This window comes from Megalobrama amblycephala, linkage group LG1 (genome assembly GCF_018812025.1).
Source record: "Megalobrama amblycephala isolate DHTTF-2021 linkage group LG1, ASM1881202v1, whole genome shotgun sequence".
NCBI lineage: Eukaryota > Metazoa > Chordata > Actinopteri > Cypriniformes > Xenocyprididae > Megalobrama > Megalobrama amblycephala.
In genome coordinates this window covers 46890786-46910465 of record NC_063044.1, presented here as the reverse complement: position 1 = coordinate 46910465, position 19680 = coordinate 46890786, and the positions used below count along the sequence as shown (strand labels likewise).

The 19680-nt window shown below is 39.3% G+C and overlaps 1 protein-coding gene across 2 annotated transcripts in view; it reads right to left on the bottom strand.

Moving 5' to 3' along the window:
* Nucleotides 1-5570: 5570 nt before the first annotated feature.
* Nucleotides 5571-19680, bottom strand: part of kcnj19a (potassium inwardly rectifying channel subfamily J member 19a) — a 29681-nt gene continuing 15571 nt past the window's right edge. The window contains exons 2-3 of one of the 2 annotated variants that reach the window (XM_048196828.1): nt 15611-15827; nt 5571-6914 (exon numbers count right to left, since the gene is read on the bottom strand). In XM_048196828.1, coding sequence (XP_048052785.1) covers nt 6277-6914; nt 15611-15827 — 855 coding nt within the window. In that variant the 3' untranslated portion in view covers nt 5571-6276. Of the gene's footprint in view, nt 6915-10408; nt 10933-15610; nt 15828-19680 lie in introns of those variants that run through there. The other variant, XM_048196838.1, reaches the window with a different exon arrangement.

Genomic DNA, 19680 nt, shown 5'->3' with positions numbered 1-19680 from the left:
AAACAGTCCTAAGCCAGCACGGAAATCAGTTTCATCATCTAAGATTGAGAAACGGCAGTATACTTGCATTGGTTGTGCGTGTCGAATTTCAGTTTAGCGCTGGTGCGGTTCGTTGGCTTCTTCCGTTCCGCGGGAAGGTTTGAACTGAGGACTTGAGAGTGAGTTTCGCTGGAAGATGGCGGTCCCGAAGCTGAGCGCGATGGAGTGCTTTCTTCACAATATCATTAAACACATAGAAAAATGCATTTGTCAGCTATGTGAGAAGGAAAGAGAGAAGGCAAGTAGCAAACTTACAAACAGTCCTAAGCCAGCACGGAAATCAGTTTCATCATCTAAGATTGAGAAACGGCAGTATACTTGCATTGGTTGTGCGTGTCGAATTTCAGTTTAGCGCTGGTGCGGTTCGTTGGCTTCTTCCGTTCCGCGGGAAGGTTTGAACTGAGGACTTGAGAGTGAGTTTCGCTGGAAGATGGCGGTCCCGAAGCTGAGCGCGATGGCAGCGCGTGGTCACAGGAGACGTCAGGGAGAGACGTGCACGAGGTGCTCGTGAGACAATAGGGAGAACCCCCACGTGAATGATTCAGGGCTGTCGGGAGCACACACAGGAGAATCCTGGTGTTCCTTTTTATGACAGATAGGCCGACACACCTCCTTGAGGTGGAATGGCCAATGACATTGATGCAAAGTTGGCGGGCAAGCTCTTTCTTTGTTTGGTCTCCTAGATGAATTTGCATACTTTATCAGATCGGATTTCGAGATGGAGTGCTTTCTTCACAATATCATTAAACACATAGAAAAATGCATTTGTCAGCTATGTGACATCTCTCAGTGAATAGCTCGAGTCCGGAGCTTTAAAACGAGATCAAACTCGATAGATCAGAAAGGCATATACAAGAAGTTATGGTTTACAGACAAAATTCCCTTATTACAACTAACACTCGCACAAATACACTCATTTAAACACTAGAAAACATGCATAGGCCCTAAATACATGATGGATAGGCCTATATTTCAGCATAGTTGTATTTTACATATACAGTCAAAAATGTATATTTGTGTGTTTCTGTATGTGTCTGGGTGTGTGTGTGGTGTGTGTTGGAATGTGATCTGGTCAGTCTCTGGGGGGGTGTTCCTTTTGAAGTCTCCAAATTTGGGAAGTTGGAGTTTTCTGTTTTACTTCGGAGGGTAACAAAGGTGTCAAGTGGGCTCATCTTCTCCAGTCTCTTCGGGGCCGAGCTGAGATTTACAACCCAGTCCAGCATGCTAAAATCGTTCTGAACATTCCAAAGTTTATTGATTATCCTGATACGTGTGCATATGCTACATGACTGATGAGTGGCGGGAATCAAACGTGACTGTGACAATGTGACGCTTAACAAAATGCATTTATTTATTTATTTATTTATTTATATTATTTTGTGTTTTGCACATTGTATTATACAGCTATGGGACATTTCACATGTTTTAAACATTAGTATTTTTAAACTGCAGATTTTGCACTGAATTTTTTATAGGAGAAATTCAAGTCTGCAAAGTTTTTTAGCTCCAAAGAGTCAAAAAATTATGCTGCGTGATAATAGCTGCTACACCATCAAGGGAACACTGATAATAGTACATTGAGAAGCTCCAAGTTTTAACAACCATGTAATTCACAAAAGATAAAAAATAAAGCACAGAAGGAGATAAAAACATCTAATTTGACTCAGTGGAAAGGCTGTGATTCAGCTTCATACAGCAGTTAAAGAACACTGTGTGCTGTACTCTGAGTTTATATTTATTGAACAAATCTCCAGCTCTATGTGATCCTCGTGGAGCTACAGCTCTCATGCGAGTCTTCATTGAGGAATGCCAGAAGTGAGCGAGTGCACGGCGTGTTCCAGTGACGTCTTGAACCGACACATAAGGACATTGTTGTTTAAATCCCACTGATTTGTGCCGTTTACAGCAATTTCAAGAGTTCAGTAGGTCTTCTAGACAGAGAGTGGATGATACATCTGCTAAAGACACCTGCTGACTAACCAACTATATGAGCAAATCTGTCCTCCTTGAAGAATAAAGCAGTATATTCTTGCTGTGATGAGTTTTAGGATGGTCTACAGTTACTTTTAGTGAAGAAAGGCTGTTTGTGGTGATGTGCTTGCAAGTACAACAGGTTCCTGAATCAACACACGTTATTCCTATCATCAAATTACTTTCAGGGTTAGGTTGTGATTGGCTTGATAGAAATTTTGGTCCAGAAAAACAAATGATGTTATTGGATCAGGAACACGCACTACTTATGTAGCCTAATGTTGTCTGATTCAAGCCATTGCTTCAAGTTACAGGATGTCATGAGCATGTCCACTCACCTCCATTACTGACTCACTGAGGATATGGCACACACACTCCAAAGACACAAGGTGTACACTTCATATAAAATCTTTTCTATTGAATCTGTGCGAACACAGACTTGTTTACTTCGATGAGCATCTGACTCTTAATATACAGCATTGCCATGACGAACGAATATTAGGAAACATCACACCGTTGAATAGCACAACTGACCAATCAGGGTCGAGTGTTCCAGAGCGCCGCATAATAAATGGTCTTAATCATTACCGGTCATGATTATTAATTACTCCTGGGAGACATTCAGTTTCTGTCTGCTGTCTCACTGCCCAGAATTATCCTTCACCTTCATCAAACCTTTCAGAGACTCTTCATGTCCTATTCCTTTCCTTCACCCTTCTACTTTCTTCTGAAACTTTAATGTCAGAAGTATTTTTACACCAGCAGCCTGTCAGAGTTATTAGACTGCTCAGCTATCAGACGCTGTGATAAATGATTTCATTTCTGAAAGTCAGATGTGAAAAGATGAAAAGAGTAACATGATCTCTCAAGAAGGAAGTTCTGTACTGATCTGTTTTAAGGTATACAGATTTGAAATAACATGACACGCGTCTCTGTAGTTATGTTTGATAATATACACACAGGCACATGTAACTATATAAAGCTCATTCTCTCAATACTCCCAGCTTTGGTCATCTGTTTTTCATTCCCACCTTTTTGCTCTCTGTGTCTCTGCAATATGTCACTTTCGCAGTGAAAACTGAAACTCATTCACCATCTGAGCTCTGTCCGTGGAGACCTCTTTTTCTCTCTCTGTCCCTCCTGTATTTCAATCTTTACCTTTCAACCCTTCTCAGTGTCTTCTCGGCTTTTCTCTCTCGCTTATTTTCTGCAGAGGAGAGGTGCTAAATGAACACGCTTTTTCATCACAAGCAGTGATCACAGATCCCTGTCCATGGTGCTGAAAACACAATTTCTCTTTCTTTCTTTCTTTCTTTCTTTGAGCAAATAATGTGATGCTCATTTTTATTCAGATGTATTACAAATTACATTTCAATTCATTCAATTGAAAGATAGAAATTGACTTGAATACACTACTAATAATAAATAATAACAATTGAAAGACTTTTGTCCACTGAATCAAAGTCAGTGTGATCTAACCAACCCTCATGACTTTGTCAAGGTCAGTATTTTTTTGAATGTATTGTTATTATTATTAAATGTTATGACTTTTTATGAAAAAGCAGGGTTATTTCAGGTCAATATCCTTGATTCTTAATTTATGATTTATTTCATTTCTAAAATTTGAAAAATAATGATGAGTATGAGTGTAATACTCGACATATTTAGAGTTGTTTAATCAATATACATGCTGGAAAATGTATCAGATTAATCATTCATAAATTTATCAAACAGTCATGAATACAAAGATTACATTTCAAGAGTGAGTTTTGAGATTTTTAAAAGATTTCTCATTTACATAATTGACCCTTACTAATATTGCTGGTTTAACACTATTTGTCATTTCTAAAAATATTGTGCGTTCAGATCTTTATGTGCTCTGATAGAACTGCCATTGTTCATTTCTGTCTGACCTGATGACTCCTCTAATTACTTATTCTGTCAACCAATCACTATTCTTTCAATCACCAGTAAAGCCCACAGTGATTATTCTCTCAACCAATCACAGCAAAAGGTCCTAATGGATCGCTTTGAGACAAAGTAGCCATTTAATGTGTTTCTTTCTCTCCGCGGGTAATGATTAGAACATCAAAAGTTCACCCCACGCATCAAACAAGGTGACAGAAAGATTGTTTGAATATGAACATGTCACCAGCCTAATGATTGCATCCTGACAGTGTCAGAGTTTAATGCATTGACTGAATTTATGAATTCCATTTTCTGATGGAAACTATTTTCTATCAGTTTTCATGTCATGTATGGCTCCTCTAGAATGCATTGATTTGTTACAGAAGCTCTCTGGCAATGGCAAAGGTCAATGGTCATTAAAATTTTCTATGAATGCATTAATTTTTAATTAATGTACAAAGTTCTAAAGACATTATTAATGAACAAGCTGTTTGGACTTGAGGTTGAAATGATTATTTCAACATGATGCGTCCTCTTTAATGCCAATTTTATGGTCTTTTATGCATTTAAAAAACTTCACAAAAGAGCATTTTATAGACTAAACACAAAGTCAGATGTATGTACTGGAGATGTATTACAGCTCTTCTTAAGACATTAAACTGAATTCATAATGCCTCTTACTCATTGAGAGACAGAAAGACTACTACAGACACCATGTTGCAGCTTTATAAATAGAATTTATTCATTTTAAAGAAGGATACCAAAGGGTTGTATGACGCTAGAGATGAGAGGTAGGCATGCACGTATTGTAATTGTGTGTAATAGTGACATTTCTAAGTGTGCGAGTGAAACACACTGGGCGACCATATAGCCACCAGTAAACAGCTAAAGAATTCAAATCACAGTACTTCCAGCTAGAGTTCTGTGCTTTCTAAAAAAACAAAAAACAAAAAACAAAAAAACAACACAACTGACCAAGAAAAAAAACTCAATGCCATCTCTCATGCTTTCAACAAGTTATCTACCTCCAACTACTTCTCACACTGCAAAACATTCTATTCTTAACAAGTATTTTTGTCTTATTTTCCAGTTAAAATATCTAAAAATCATTGAAAATGAAATTTAAAATAAACATAAATCTACTTCAGCAATGAATCAGCAATGCATATGACATTAAGACTTGTTTTCAGAGAATTAAGCTTTAATATAGGTGTATTTTTTTCATTTATATTTATGCATTTGGCAGACACTTTTATCCAAAGTGACTTACATTGGATTCAAGGTACACTTTTTATTTATTTTTTATCAGTTCTTGCTCAAACCCATTACCTTTGCATTGCACTGACAATTCTTTACACTTATTTTAAGTACAAACAAACAAAAACATGAAAAAATCTGCCAGTGAAGACAATATATACTTACATTCAAGATATAATATAACAATAATAATAATATAAGGTACCGTTCAAATGTTTGAAGTCAGTAAGATTTTTAAGTATTTTTAAAAGAAGCCTCTTATGTTTACAGAGGCTTCATTTATTTGATCAAAAATCAGAAATATTGTGAAATATTACAACTGTTTTCTATTTGAATGCATTTCAAAATGTAATTTATTCCTGATCAAATCTGAATTTTCAGCATCATTACTCCAGTCTTCAGTGTCACATGATCCTTCAGAAATCATTCTAATATGATGATTTGCTGCTCAAGAAACATTTCTTATTGTTATCAATGTTGAAATCAGTTGAGCTGCTTCATATTTTTGTGGAAACCATTATACTTTTGTTTAGTGATTCAGATTCATAAAATTAAAAAGCATTTTTCTGAAACAAAAAACTTTTGTAACATAAATGTCTTTTTGATCAATTTAATGTATCCTTGGTGAATAAAAATTTAAAAAAAAAAAAAAAAGTTAATAAAATCTTCATGACCCCAAACTTTTGAATGGTGATGTATATACAGCATATAAAATGTTTTCTTTCAAGTAAATTGATCTTGTTTCAAGTTTTTGTTGTTGTTTTTATCTTGTTTAAATTCATTTTGTTTCCATGATCTTTAGATATTTTAACTGTTCAAACATTAATTGTTTTTAGGGATTTTAGATAACTGTAAGATAAGTCAAAAAATACTAATTAAAAATACCTTTTTTTTTTTTTTTTTTCAGTGCAAGCCAAAGCAACAATTCATTCAATGTGCAGTCAGATAGTTCACATTACTGTTACTCTACAAGAGTCCTTATTCAGTTCCAAACAAAACAATAATTTTGCCCTAATCTGGAAGTAGTTGTCCGTGCTCATTGTAAACAAACCCTGAAAACCTCTCTCAGATCAGGACAAAAGTTCCAAAAGCACTTCCAGGTCAGCGATCTGCATTCATCCTCCTTAATTTGGCAGGCAGGTTGTCCTCCATTCGGCCACCAGGCGTGTGTGGAGGAGCGTGCTGGTGTGTGGGCAAAACAACTGGGGTGGGAGGCAGACTCCTCTGGTGGAGGTCTCCAGTGGACAAGGCCATGGGCTGGAAACCCACTTTGAGGGCTTTAAGGTGGAATCGTGCCTCTCCGTCAACCTGCCCAGGACTAGAGCTGAGGCGCTGTAGTTTAAGTGGAAGGTCCCCAGTACTCGAAGCCTTTTCGGAGTGCTGCGAGCTTAAGCGTAGCACCTTCCTCTGCAGATCTTCTCTGCCAGACGAATTCATTTTCTGGAGTTTACTGGGCAGCTTGCAAGAAGCGCTTCCAGAATGCGTCCCTTCATCACCTGCTTCCAGGCAGTCCATGGAAAATACTCTCTCGCGGTGTGGCGTGAGCAGGGGCGAGGGGAGCGAGGATTTCTCCTCATATTCTTTCACGCTGTAGGGTGGCGTGGGCACCTCAAAGGTGCTGTGAAACTGGGAGTAGTCTACACGAAAGAAGCCCTCTTCCAGAGACATGACGGGCAGGAAGCGGTGACCCCATAACACCTCATCTTCCGTGTACGAGGTACGAGCCTGACATGTCATACCTGTGAGAGACGGCGTATAATAAACAAGCATTACAATGGAGAAGAAAGGTTTACGGTCAAAACGTATTACGGAGGCTTTCATTGTGTCAGATTGGCCTGGCCATGAGAATGATTTATACTGTCCTATTCTTCCGTCTTACTAGAATGTGATTTAAAGACTCTCAGTACATAATGTGCGTGAGAAGGCCATGCAAGGCAGAGTTTTAAGACTCCAGCAACCATAATTCAGCCAGAGGGCCATTCAGTGAGTCATAAACACAGCCCAGCCATAGCTTTACACGGCCATGCTCTTACACTTATAAACCCAGCCAGGAAGACTGAAAATCCAATCTGCTCCTCAATAAAATTAAAAACAATCAATAGAGCAATCACTAAACAACTGGTGTTCCTAAAAAAAAATGGATCGTTTTTTGTTGTTTTCTTTTTCTGCAGAGGAATGTGTCATTATTTTCATGGGGATAAACCAAAAAATAAAAAGACAAATGAAAAATGTATTCTGTTATGCTGAAGTAGCATATGTGCAATTTCAAACAGAATGGTGTTTAAAAAGGTAGATGCTTATATTATGAAGTAGTTCCAGTACTTAAATTTGATTAGCTGAGACTGTTAGTCTGTGTAGTGGTGGGGATATTTCAGTGTCTCTTTTTTTTGCTGGTTACATTGCTATTAGTTGGTGACAAATTACTTTCTTTATGAGTGGGTCATTGAACTAATCTGTTCACTGAAACAAGCAAACCGAATCAAATATTGCAATCAAGTACATGCATTCACACAAAATGATTTGTTCAAAACACAGATTTGTTCATAAATGAAAAAAAAAAAGTGATTATGAATGTGTATTTGAATCATTCATTTAATTGATTCATTCAAAAATATTGATTCACTAATAAACAAAACAAGTGATCATGAGTGAGTCATTGAATCATTTACTCAACCGATGTGTTCAAAATACTGGTACTTCATTCATGAACAAAACAAGTGATTATATGAGTGAGTCGTTGAATCTTTCACTCAAATGATTTGTTCAAGACATTGATTTATTCATGTCAAGTTATTATTTGTGAGACATTGAATCATTGGGTGTGTTGAACTTAAAGCAGCGCTGTGCATTTGTTTGTATGACATCGAAGTATTTGCAAGAGCGATTAGAGAGCAGACGGCTCCATATGTTTTCAAATCACTCTCGCAGTACTTTCATGTCAGCACTGCTTTAAGTCCAACACACATCTTCACTCAAATGTTTCATGCGAAAACACTTAATCATTCTTGAATTAAACACCAGTATTGTGTGTTGCCGCATAATGGCTAATTCTGCTGTGGCTTTATTGAGACTATTTCCATTGTACTTTGCTTGGGAGTATTACAGATAGCTGAAAGCATCAAATTAGCCAAACATTTAATAAACAAATATGCATGGGCAGGGGATCTGTATGTAAATTCATCAGTGAAAGGTGTTCCAAGTCCGCAGAGCTTCTGTGTGGGTCTGCTCATGATTAAATAATTATCATTAAATAGCCTACTAATTAGCAGCACCTAATACAAAACATGAACAAGCCTCAAAAATGAAGGATGAAAATCCCAGCAACTCGCTTTCTGCGAGCATTTCTGCTGGCACTACATCATCCCATGTAATTAAACCGGGTTTTTGTGACATTAATCACACTGAAAATCCTATATTTTGCTGCCGGAGTGATCGTGCTGAGTAGGAGCAGTGGGGTGGCCTGGCTTCATCTAAAGGCTTAAATGATGGATCAATGCTGGAAGAAGTTTTGTGAATGTATCAGTGGCTTCACTGTGTTTCAGTTGAAAGCAGCTTTTTAAGCTCTCATTTAAAGCAAAACAAATTTCACAGTAAGACTCTTGATTGCGCAATACTCCTTCGGCATACGTAATTAGGGCCTGTCTTTCGTCTCTAGTCTGATCTAAGGCATTGATTAAAGGAAGCCTATTTCACACTTGCATTTAGTCTATTTAACTAAATTGCACATTTATTTTGTTCTTTGTTATTTCTTATTAGGTTATACAAAGTAAAGATGCATTTTAATTCTTTGTTCACGCAAAGCCCTTAATATGTCCTAAAAGGAATATAGAGTCATAGCTTTGTCTTGTACCATTGCGTCTGTAAAATGATTAACTTGACATTTCTGTCTGTGTCCAGGGCTTCAGTGGATCAATAAGCACTTATGAGTACATGACAGGCCTCAGCTCCCAAACGGCAGGGTGTTTTTTTAAATCACCACATGACTGTTTACCCCATTACTGGCCTGACAAGAACTGAATTAAAGGAGTGAGTGAATTAATAGATTGTTTAACAGGAGTCTTCCTCTGGTGTGCACTGATATGCTTGATAAGTTTTGTGTCTATCACTGCTGTAACACCTGTAATAATGGGCAACGCTTTGTTTCCATCTTATATTGTCTCTCTGAGAGAGCTAGAGTTCAAATTGAAAGACCCCCTGCATAGTGTTTCCATTTTATCAAAGGTAATCTACAATAAAACAACTATTAACTGAATTATATTTGTTTTCTTCTGACTTCTGAAAGAATTAGAAATTAGAATGTGTGAAAGAATTCACAAAAATAGTTAGCCTATAAATAAAATACTTTTTTTATTATTATTATTATTTACATTTTCTGATTAAAGTGTCAGTGGGGCTTACGTGCTTTTCATGGACTACGATATTCCAGCAGGGGGGTTTTAGTGCATTGATGTACAATTTCTAGGTTTTTTCTGGGTGGTCGTTAACTGCAAACAATCAAAGTAAAGCTTTTTCGAAGTAAAACATTTTCTGTAAAGCTGCTTTGAAATGATTATGTATTGTGAAAAGCTTTATACAAATAAATGTGAATTGAATTGAAAATGTAAATAAAGCTGAAATGAAATCTAAATATTAGATGAAAACTTACACTTAAAAAATCTATATGAAAATTAGAAATGCTGCCTTGGCAACTAACTGAAATGAAATAAGTTTAATTTAAAGTACCAAAAAATACTAAAAAATAAAACTGAAATATAAAGCTAAATATAAAATTCACATAACAAAATGAATAAAAACAAACTAAATTTAAAATAAAAATATAAATATAAATATAAATATAAATATAAAAAATTATAAATATAAGAATAATTCATTATATTAATAAATGCTGTAATAGTGTATAAATGATACTTAAATAATGCTGTTGCTTACTGTCTCAAATCTCTAATCTGGTCCATATTAAGTCACTCCTTCAATTTAAATCCAAGGGATTTTTTTTATATATATTCATTTCATTGTTAGAAAAATCCTTAGAAAAATTTGGAAATGCAATTAATAGCACACATCACCCCAATGATTTGAGGTGTCAGTCTTGTTACGTTTCAAAGTTTAATACTTAGGGTAATAGCCAAATTGTCAAATCACTAACACTAAGAGCTAAAGTAATAGTGATGTTTAGAAAACACCATATTTGAATCATATTTGATTGGGAAAAAATGAGAAGGAGACAGGAAAGGAAATTGTAATATGTGTTTATTTGTGTATTGGAAAAAGAATGTGAAAAGAACCGCTGTCGTCTTCCTCCTCCTCTCACATCCTCAAAAGAAAATCCCATTCTGCCTTTCTCAGTTACTTTACTTCCTCGCACTCTGCCTGCATAAAAGACACCAGGAACAGATCGAACTCGAGCGAGGTTTGAAGCTCATACATCAAACTGACAAGCATGTGACTGAAAAAAAAAAAAAAAAAAAAAAAAAAACCTAATTATACACAAGGCGCTGCTAACAGCATGGCTAAAACACAGGCCTGAATGAATGCAATCAGAAAGACACCTTTTTACAACCCACTTAACACCCCTACTGACCTGGCTGTACCTATTATGTCCGTTTAGATGGAAACCAGGACGGAGGGATGTGAGGAGAAGAGAGTCATCAAATTTAGAAAGTTTACAAATTTGTCAAGTTTAGAAGGCAAGTGTGAGGAAAGTGATATGTTCACTTTGATCTGTTAAATGAATATGCGTGATGATAAATGAACACCCTGCAAAAAAAAAAAAAAAAATCCTTCTCTTAATTAATAATTGTGTCACATTTACCATTAAACATTGAAACATAATTAAAACAAGATAAATTTACTTAGGGAGCAGTTTTCAGAGAATACATCTTGAGAAAATTAAATCTGCTTTGGCATACACTACAATACTACAAAAGTTTGGGGTCACTAAGATATTTAAAAAAAAAAAAAAGAAATTAATGTTTTTGTTAAGAAAGAACATATTAAAGTGATCAAAAGTGATATTTATAATGTTGCAAAATATTTCTATTTGAAATAAATGTTATTTTGAAAATTTTTTATTTATCAAATAATCATGTTTTGTTGTAGAATCATTGTGTATGTTTTGTTCTTATCAAAACATTGTTAAATTTATGCATAAAACAAGAAAAAAACCTTAATATTACTTTTTTTCTTGAAGGCCCACTGAAGTGCCTTGAAATGTGCAACATTATTCAATGTATTGACGTAATGTCCACTGAAACAGGAAGACAGGGCGGGACATATATCGAGCAGCTCCTCCACCTTTAAAATATAGCGTTTAAATATCACAGCTTGGCAGGTCAGAGTCGTTGAGCTTGGCATTTGACAGATTATAACAGCCACAGTCTAACAGATTCCCCTTTTAGATTTAATATGAAACTGTTACTGAAGCAAAACTGTGAACATTATGTTGCTGAGGATGTGTAGTTTGAAAAGTGTGTAATTTATGATGGTACATGGCATCGGTGTTATCTCTTCTACTCGTCAGTGTTGTTTCTAATGCAGAGTCTGTCTAACGTCTAGGTTACTATTGTAACCCTCGTTCCCTGAAGGAGGGAACGGAGACGTTACGTCGATACTGACGTAATGGGGTCTCGCTTGGGAGCCCAATCACCTCCAAAGATACAAAACAAGCCAATGGGAATTGGCAAGTCAGATTTACATGCCGGACCACACCCCCGGCATCCGGGTATAAATAGGGCCGGCATACTCACCCTCATTCATATTTTTGCTGAGGAGCCGAGATAGGTATCTGGCTGCTCAGCGGTGACTCTGAGCTATGGCAGGGGGACGTAACCTCTCCGTTCCCTCCTTCAGGGAACGGGGGTTACAATAGTAACCTAGACATTCCCATTCAGTCAGTCACGTTCGACATTACATCGATACTGATGTAATGAGGTCCAGTGGAAAGCGCCATAGCAACTGAACCATGTTATGAGTGTTAAGGAGGCAGATGCTGGCCAGCCATGGCGTGCCCAAATGTAAGTGCGGCCCATACTCGTAACCCTCCAGCGCCCAGAGTAAGCCCAGGAATGTCTTCCATACCAGTGGGATGGAGAGGACAGGGCGATACAATGGAGAAGGTCGAAGCTGCTGTTCCTTACCCCCGGGGAAAAGTGCTTCGGGACTCAATTCCCACGTTTTTCAGCCATGACCAAAATGCCAGGAAAGCATTCCCCGAGGAGGGGAAAGCTAACGAGACCACACCCTGCCCGAAGGGAGGTAATGTGTGGAAAACACAAATGGACTGGCCTGAGGACAGTAACGCATATGGAAGATCTCTGATGTAGGTCCTACCTTCCGGGAGGAACATACTAGCAATCAGAGACAGGGCAGAGCGAAACCGCCCAGGGAAAGACACGGTTTACCATCAGGGAAACCGTACCGTGGACAAACACATATGGGATTACCTGCGGGGAATCACAGTATTTGGGCATCTAGCCCAGTACAAGGGCAGACCAATCGGGCATACACACGAGTACGGGACCTAGCACCGGACGCCTCCGCCACGTCTGGCTGCCGCTGGATGCAGGAGGAACTCCACAGGGTTCACCGTTATGGGGAACTGAACTGAGGAGCGGGAAAAGTGCTCGCATTCCCTCTCCCGAGGGAAATGGCACAGCAAACGAACACCCGTCGCTATCTACAAGTAGACAGCACACGGGTGGACACCGGTTCCACTTGGAGATTGTAATATCTTGCAAATGTATTTGGTGTCACCCAGCCTGCAGCTCTGCATATGTCTGCAACAGAGGCGCCGTGTGCCAATGCCCAGGAAGAAGCAACACCCCGAGTGGAGTGAGCTCGCAACCCGAGGGGGCACAGCTCGCCTTGCGATTGGTACGCCAGGGTGATGGCATCCACTATCCAGTGGGCCAACCTCTGTTTGGAGACAGCCTTTCCCTTCTGCTGACCTCCAAAACAGACAAATGGCTGCTCAGAGCTTCTGAAGCTCTGCGTGCGGTCCACGTAAACGCGCAGGGCACAATCGGGACACAGCAATGCAAGGGCTGGGTCTGCCTCCTCCGGGGGTCCACCTGGTCCCAGAAGGGAGTGGCGGGAACTTTGGGCACATCCAGGCCGGGGTCTCAGGATAACGTGAGAGTAGTCCGGCCCGAATTCCAGGAACGAATCGCTGACCGAAAATGCTTGCAGGTCCCCAACCCTCTTGAAAGAGGCGAGCGCGGTCAGGAGCACTGTCTTCAGAGACAGATGTTTCAGCTCGGCTGACTCAAGGAGCTCAGGCCCCGGGGCCAGCTGTGTGCCAGTGCATCTGTGCCGAGGGTCCCCTCGGTCAGGGAATAAAACAACTGGCAGTGGGTGGATTCCTAGGAGGCAAACAGGTCCACCTGTGCCTCCCCGAATCGGCCCCAGATCAGCTGGACCGCCTGGGGGTGGAGTCTCCATTCCCCCGGGAGCGTGAGCTGTCGTGAGAGCGCATCGGCCGCACGATTGAGCTCGCCCGGGATGTAGGAGGCGCGTAGCGACCTGAGTCGGCGCTGACTCCACAGGAGGAGATGGCAGGCGAGTTGTGACATGTGACGGGAACGTATACCACCCTAGTGGTTGATGTACGCTACCGTCAATGTGTTGTCCGTCCGGACCAGCACATGCTTGCCCTGCAGCAGCGGTCAAAACCGGTGCAGAGCAAGGAGTACCGCTAGCAACTCGAGGCAGTTGATGTGCCAGTGGCGTTGGGGTCCTGTCCAGGAGCCCGACGCCGACTGACCACTGCATATAGCACCCCAGCCGGTGGTGCCATATAAAGCAATCCGAGCGGCGTGACCGCGGCTGCAGATACCATATGCCCCAGGAGCCTTTGAAATTGTTTCAGTGGGACCGCTGTTTTCCGCAAAAATTAATTCAGGCAGTTCAGCACCGACTGTGTACGCTTGTTGGTGAGACGTGCTGACTCAGCACAGACCTTCTTATATGACCCAGAGGTTTTGGAAATTGCTCTTTTATTGACAATGTGGGAACAGAAAGAAAACAAAATACAGGATTCTCCCCCGGACCCTCTCCCGGGGGAAGGAGCGGTGCGGTGCGGTCTCCTGTAGAGCAGTCTCCAAAACTACTGCGCCGTGCACAGCTCTTGCAAGAGCCCTGGCTCAGAACTACCCTCGTGCATCTCTTTCAGAGCTTTTGCCTGATGGACCTGCAAGATGGGCAAGGCGTGCAGGGCACAGGTCGCCTGTCCAGCGGCGGAGTAAGCCTTGGCAGCGAGAGCAGCCGTGGTCTTACCCGCCTTGGACGGGAGACGCGGACGTTTCTGCCAGGTGGCCGCGGACACAAGCGCACAAGCGCACCGCAATCGCACGTTCAACCTGCAGAATATCCACATACTCCTTGGCGGCCCCGCCATCGAGGGTAGTGAGAGTGGAGGAGGCAGAAGAACGATTTCTGACAGTGTGAGGTGCCATCCACGTCTTCTGGAGCTCCTCATGCACCTCCGGGAAGAATGGCACAGAATGGCAGAAACCAATCATCAACCGTGAGCGCTCGGGAGACGGTGGAGGGTCACACACGAGACTGATGCCCGCGGCGGCCCGGGCAAGCATGGCCGTTAACTCAGAGTCCGCCTCTGACTGAGCAACCGTCCCTTTGTGTCCTTCAGCCCACTCCCCGATTCAGCAATCGACATCTGGTCCTCCTCCAGAGCACCGAAAGTGACGCGGGGAACCACTTTCAAATAAAATTTTTCTGATAATTTACTCACCCCTATGTCATCCAAGATGCCCATGTCCTTCTTTCTTCAGTCGAAAAGAAATAAGGTTTTTGATGAAAACATTCAAGGATTTTTCTCCATATAGTGGACTTCAATGGAGCCCAAACGGTTGAAGGTCAAAATTACAGTTTCAGTGCAGCTTCAAAGGGCTTTAAAAAATACCAGACGAGGAATAAGGGTGTTATCTAGTGAAACGATCAGTCATTTTCAAAAAAAAAAAAAAAAAAAAACACTTGCGAGGCGATCATTTGTGTTTATAAAGCATATATATTTTTATATTTTTTTTTAGAAAATGACCGATTGTTTCGCTAGATAAGACACTTATTCCTTGACTGAAGAAAGAAGGACATGGACTTCTTGGATGACATGGGGGTGAGTAAATTATCAGGACATTTTTATTTGAAAGTGAACTAATCCTTTAAGGCTAATGTATTCATACTTGAAGCCAAAAAACTTACATTTGGATTTCATGGGGACTTATTGTTTATATATATATATATATATTGTTTTTGTAATGTTAGGATATTTTTCCATGAAAATGAGAAGAAGAAAAAATAATGTGCAAAATGACCGAGGGGATGCAAGCAAAGTTGCATTGTAAATGAACTTTTGTGACACATTCTCAAGCCAAATGATGTTCTTAAAGGAATGGAGAGTAGAGTGAAGAATGCGACTCACCCGTTGTCTCTACAATGCCCTCCAAGATGACGACAATCTCAAACTGCTCATTCATGAGCGAGCGCTGGGACAGATCGAAGAAAGGGCTCTTGGGATTGATCTCATGGCAAATAGTGAGGGGAGAGACCAGGAAGAGTTGGTCAGCACCTGTTCCAAAGCCCACATCCAGTTCACACTGATCCAACGGCAGAAACTCGCCCTCCGGGGTCTGACGAGACTAGTGAGAGACATTATCATCATTAAGTCATCATCTTTATCCATTTTACTTTGAAAACTTCAATTTTAGATTATGCCATCCAATATCTGAGACAAATTACAGCAGGAACAATCAACCTGAAAAAATGGAATGTGGAAATGTGGGTGGAAATTGAAAAAGGAAATTGAAAGAAGAATGACAGCATGTATATTTACACTTTTTCCACTGTATAAACTGAATCATAATCGAACCCAAAATAACAAAATATATTGAAATTGAGGGACAAATTCATGCTGTTTAGTGTGGAAGGAAAATATTCCTCTCTAGGCAAGTGGAGAGAGAGTGTTTGTGGCTGGCAAGTAGTGAAAGGGGGATTTTGACAAGCATGAGTGCTCAGAACAGTGAAATAAAACACAGATGGAGCAAAGGAGGAGGCTGGGAGGAGATAAGAAATGCCTACAAAGCATTGTGTTATTTCAGACGAAGATAAAGAGTCTTATCAGAGAGCAAGTGAAATTTAAGACCTGATGATTTACAGACGATGTCAAACTGAAAAAGAGAATGAAATTCCAAAGTCAAGGGTATGTTTTTTCTATATAGTGAGGGGTTCCTGTTTAAATGTGGAAAGACAGCCGATGGATGGAGCCGCACGCACAAATTCTCTTATGAATAATGTTGCTGTGAATACAAAGTGGAAGAAATCACTCTTACATTCAGCTAGTTGGCAGATGTCCCCTCACTTCCAAGTCTCCATATCATCCACTCTCATTACAGTGGACTTACTGGAGCTGTTTAGGCTAAGAGCATCTCTAAAGGGCCCTACAGCTGTAGAACAGCCTCATGGGATGTAAACCAACAACCCTCTATAAATAGGCCCATTACTTAAAACACTGAAGCTCAGTAGGGCACTAAAAAGCTTCCACATGGTATCATATTCCACATGAAAACTACGCAAAACTGTCTAGGCATTTCCAATCTCTAAATACAGCCAAAGTGCATTAAGACCTACAGAGGTGACTGGATAATAACTTCAGAATCATCTTCCTTCCTTCCTTCTTTTGGGAGGATTAACCTGTAGGTTAAAATGTTTTCAAATTATTTATTTTATTTTTTTTTTTATTGAATTTCAGTCATATACTTGTAGATTACTGAATAGAATACAATAAGACTTAATACAATAGAGTTGAATATAACACGTTTCTCTTTTTTTTTAACATGATGGTATCTACATGATGAAAAAAACTGTCATTCACCTATTATTATACTTTATATATGCATATATACAGGCTATACTCCTTATTCCTGACAAGCCTACTGCTTTTTGAATTATGTTGCACTTCCGGTTTGGGGAACTTCCATTTAAAAAGGCTGAAATTAATCGTTTCAAATCATAAGGTTGCCCTACAAATAAAGCTTATCTGTCAGTTTGACTGAATGAGCTATCAATTTTCCATCATTTTGACAGATAATAAATTGTATTTACCTGTGAAAACAAACATGGAAAGAGACGTGAGGATTTGAGGAGAAAAACAAGAGATTCTTCCTGCGTTGCAGTGAATTATTAATGGGATATATCGTAAAATTAAATAGGGACCACAAGACCACAAATGTGCAGTATATGATGTCCTTTTTTATACTATTATAGCGGAATGCAAAGGGAAAAAAATAAAATAATAACGAGGAAAAGAATGCAGCAACTGAAAAGATATTCTTGTTATAACAAGTCACGTTAAAATACTAAGCGTTATGCTATTCTCATGATGTCTGAAAATAAAACATGAAGGAAAACACTTTGTAGTATTACACAATGCAAAAGATAATGAACATTTTGATTAAGGCAACGTATGTTACATAATACAGATATATATATAGTAACACTTTACAATAAGATTCAGAAGTTAACATTACTTAACTACATTAGTTAACATGAACTAATAATGAACTGCACTTAAACAGCATTTATTAATCTTTGTTAATGTTAATTTGATCATTTACTAATACATTAGATAATGCACTGTGAACTAACATGAACAAACAATGAACAGCTGTATTTTCATGAACTAATGTTAACAAAGATTAATAAATACAGTAGCAAATGTATTGCTCATGGTTAATTCATGTTAGTTAATACATTAAATAATGTTTAACTAATGAACCTTATTGTAAATTGTTACCATAAATATATTATTGCGTTCATAGATTGAGCCTTTCACTTAATGTTTACAGCTTAACGGAAGTTACACCCATAATTAGTTCAGTCATGAAAATCTTCCGAGCTGATGATTGGTTCTCTTAAAGATGACCACTTTGGCCAATCTATCTGTTTGTTTCCTAACCCTCCACCTTCCCCAGCACCACCTGCCTAGTTCTGCAAGGGAGTTTTTTCTAACTTACTTGCAGCAGCTCACATTCTATTCACTGTATTTATGTGCATGTTTTGGCAGCAGCCAAATTACATCTGGAGAAGGGGAGCTGGACTTCACGCACCAACCATATATATATGTATGTGTGTGTGTGGTATATGTATGTGTGTGTGTGTGTGTGTGTGTGTGTTTGTCTTTATATAAATTATACAATTACACAAATACAATTCACTGTGGCCTACTGACTGTCAGATTTGTACACAGCTGGACAGATTCAAATCCAAATCTGATCAGCTAATATACACTGTAAACTGAAGCAAATATTGTCAGTAAGGTGAATATTTATTTATAAATCATGTGATAAATCTATGGAGCTGCTAGGTGAGTTTGAACTCTCATTGCAGGGAAGGCTGGCTGGACAGGGCCTATCACTCCTACATCCTGTGCGCCCAAGCAGAAAAATTTAATAGTGCTCATACAGACAGAGTATGACATTTCTCTATCTCTCTCTTACCCCATTATTTTCTCCATCTCACTCCTATTGCTATTTCTTTCCTTGTCTTGTACTTTCTTTTGCAAACACATTCTTGGTCAGGCTAAAAAATCAGAGACAGTGAGGGAAATTTCACCATAAGATGACACACATAGATCAAACTCTGAAAATATGTTTGGTTTTCATGGCAGCATAGCAGGTGTTTCACAGTGATGGCATAATGAATTTGTGGCTGAACCACTAGTCTTGGATCAGATGTATTGGATTGTCAATTGACTTGATTAAGCTTTAATGTGGGATCGACCCAGTAACCAGTATGGCTGGTTGATTCATTGACTGGGTGTATTGATTACAGCATGACAAATTAACACATCAACAATTAGCAAAACTGCATATTGAGTGTTAACTCTTATTTAATTGTTCAAGTGTGATTTTTTTGTTTGTTTGTTTTTTTTTTTTTTTTGATCAGATTTTTGGTGATGATGTAAAACTTTAACCTCTTATACTCACATGACCATTTCTACACATACAGTAGATACTCTTGTGCTCACATTTCCGCCTCAGAAAAAGAGAAGATAAACATACTTTTGAAATCACACCATCCCACCCACACACACACACACTGATACACAACCTTCACCCACACAGAGGTTCTGGAGCAGCAGCACTAAGTGTCTCCTCAACTCTTTATCAACCCACAAGGAGCTCTTCCACCATGAAGTCTCATCACACCAACTACCTATATCCAGTGTATCCCTGCTCTCTCTCACACACACATTCCTGCCAAATATCGATGTGCCTACTGCTTTTTATTTAGCAGCACTCCTGTCTTCCAGGACTGGTTTTGGGGAGTAACCCCCATACAAAATAATAATAATAAAAAAAAAGTTGCAATGCTACTAACTTGACTACATTTTAGTAGTGTGTCAGTGGCTCAGCTGCTTTAAAAATATTGTAGCATTTCCAGTAACAAGCTACTTTTGCCAATGAGTCATGATGCAGAGTGACAAAGATCATG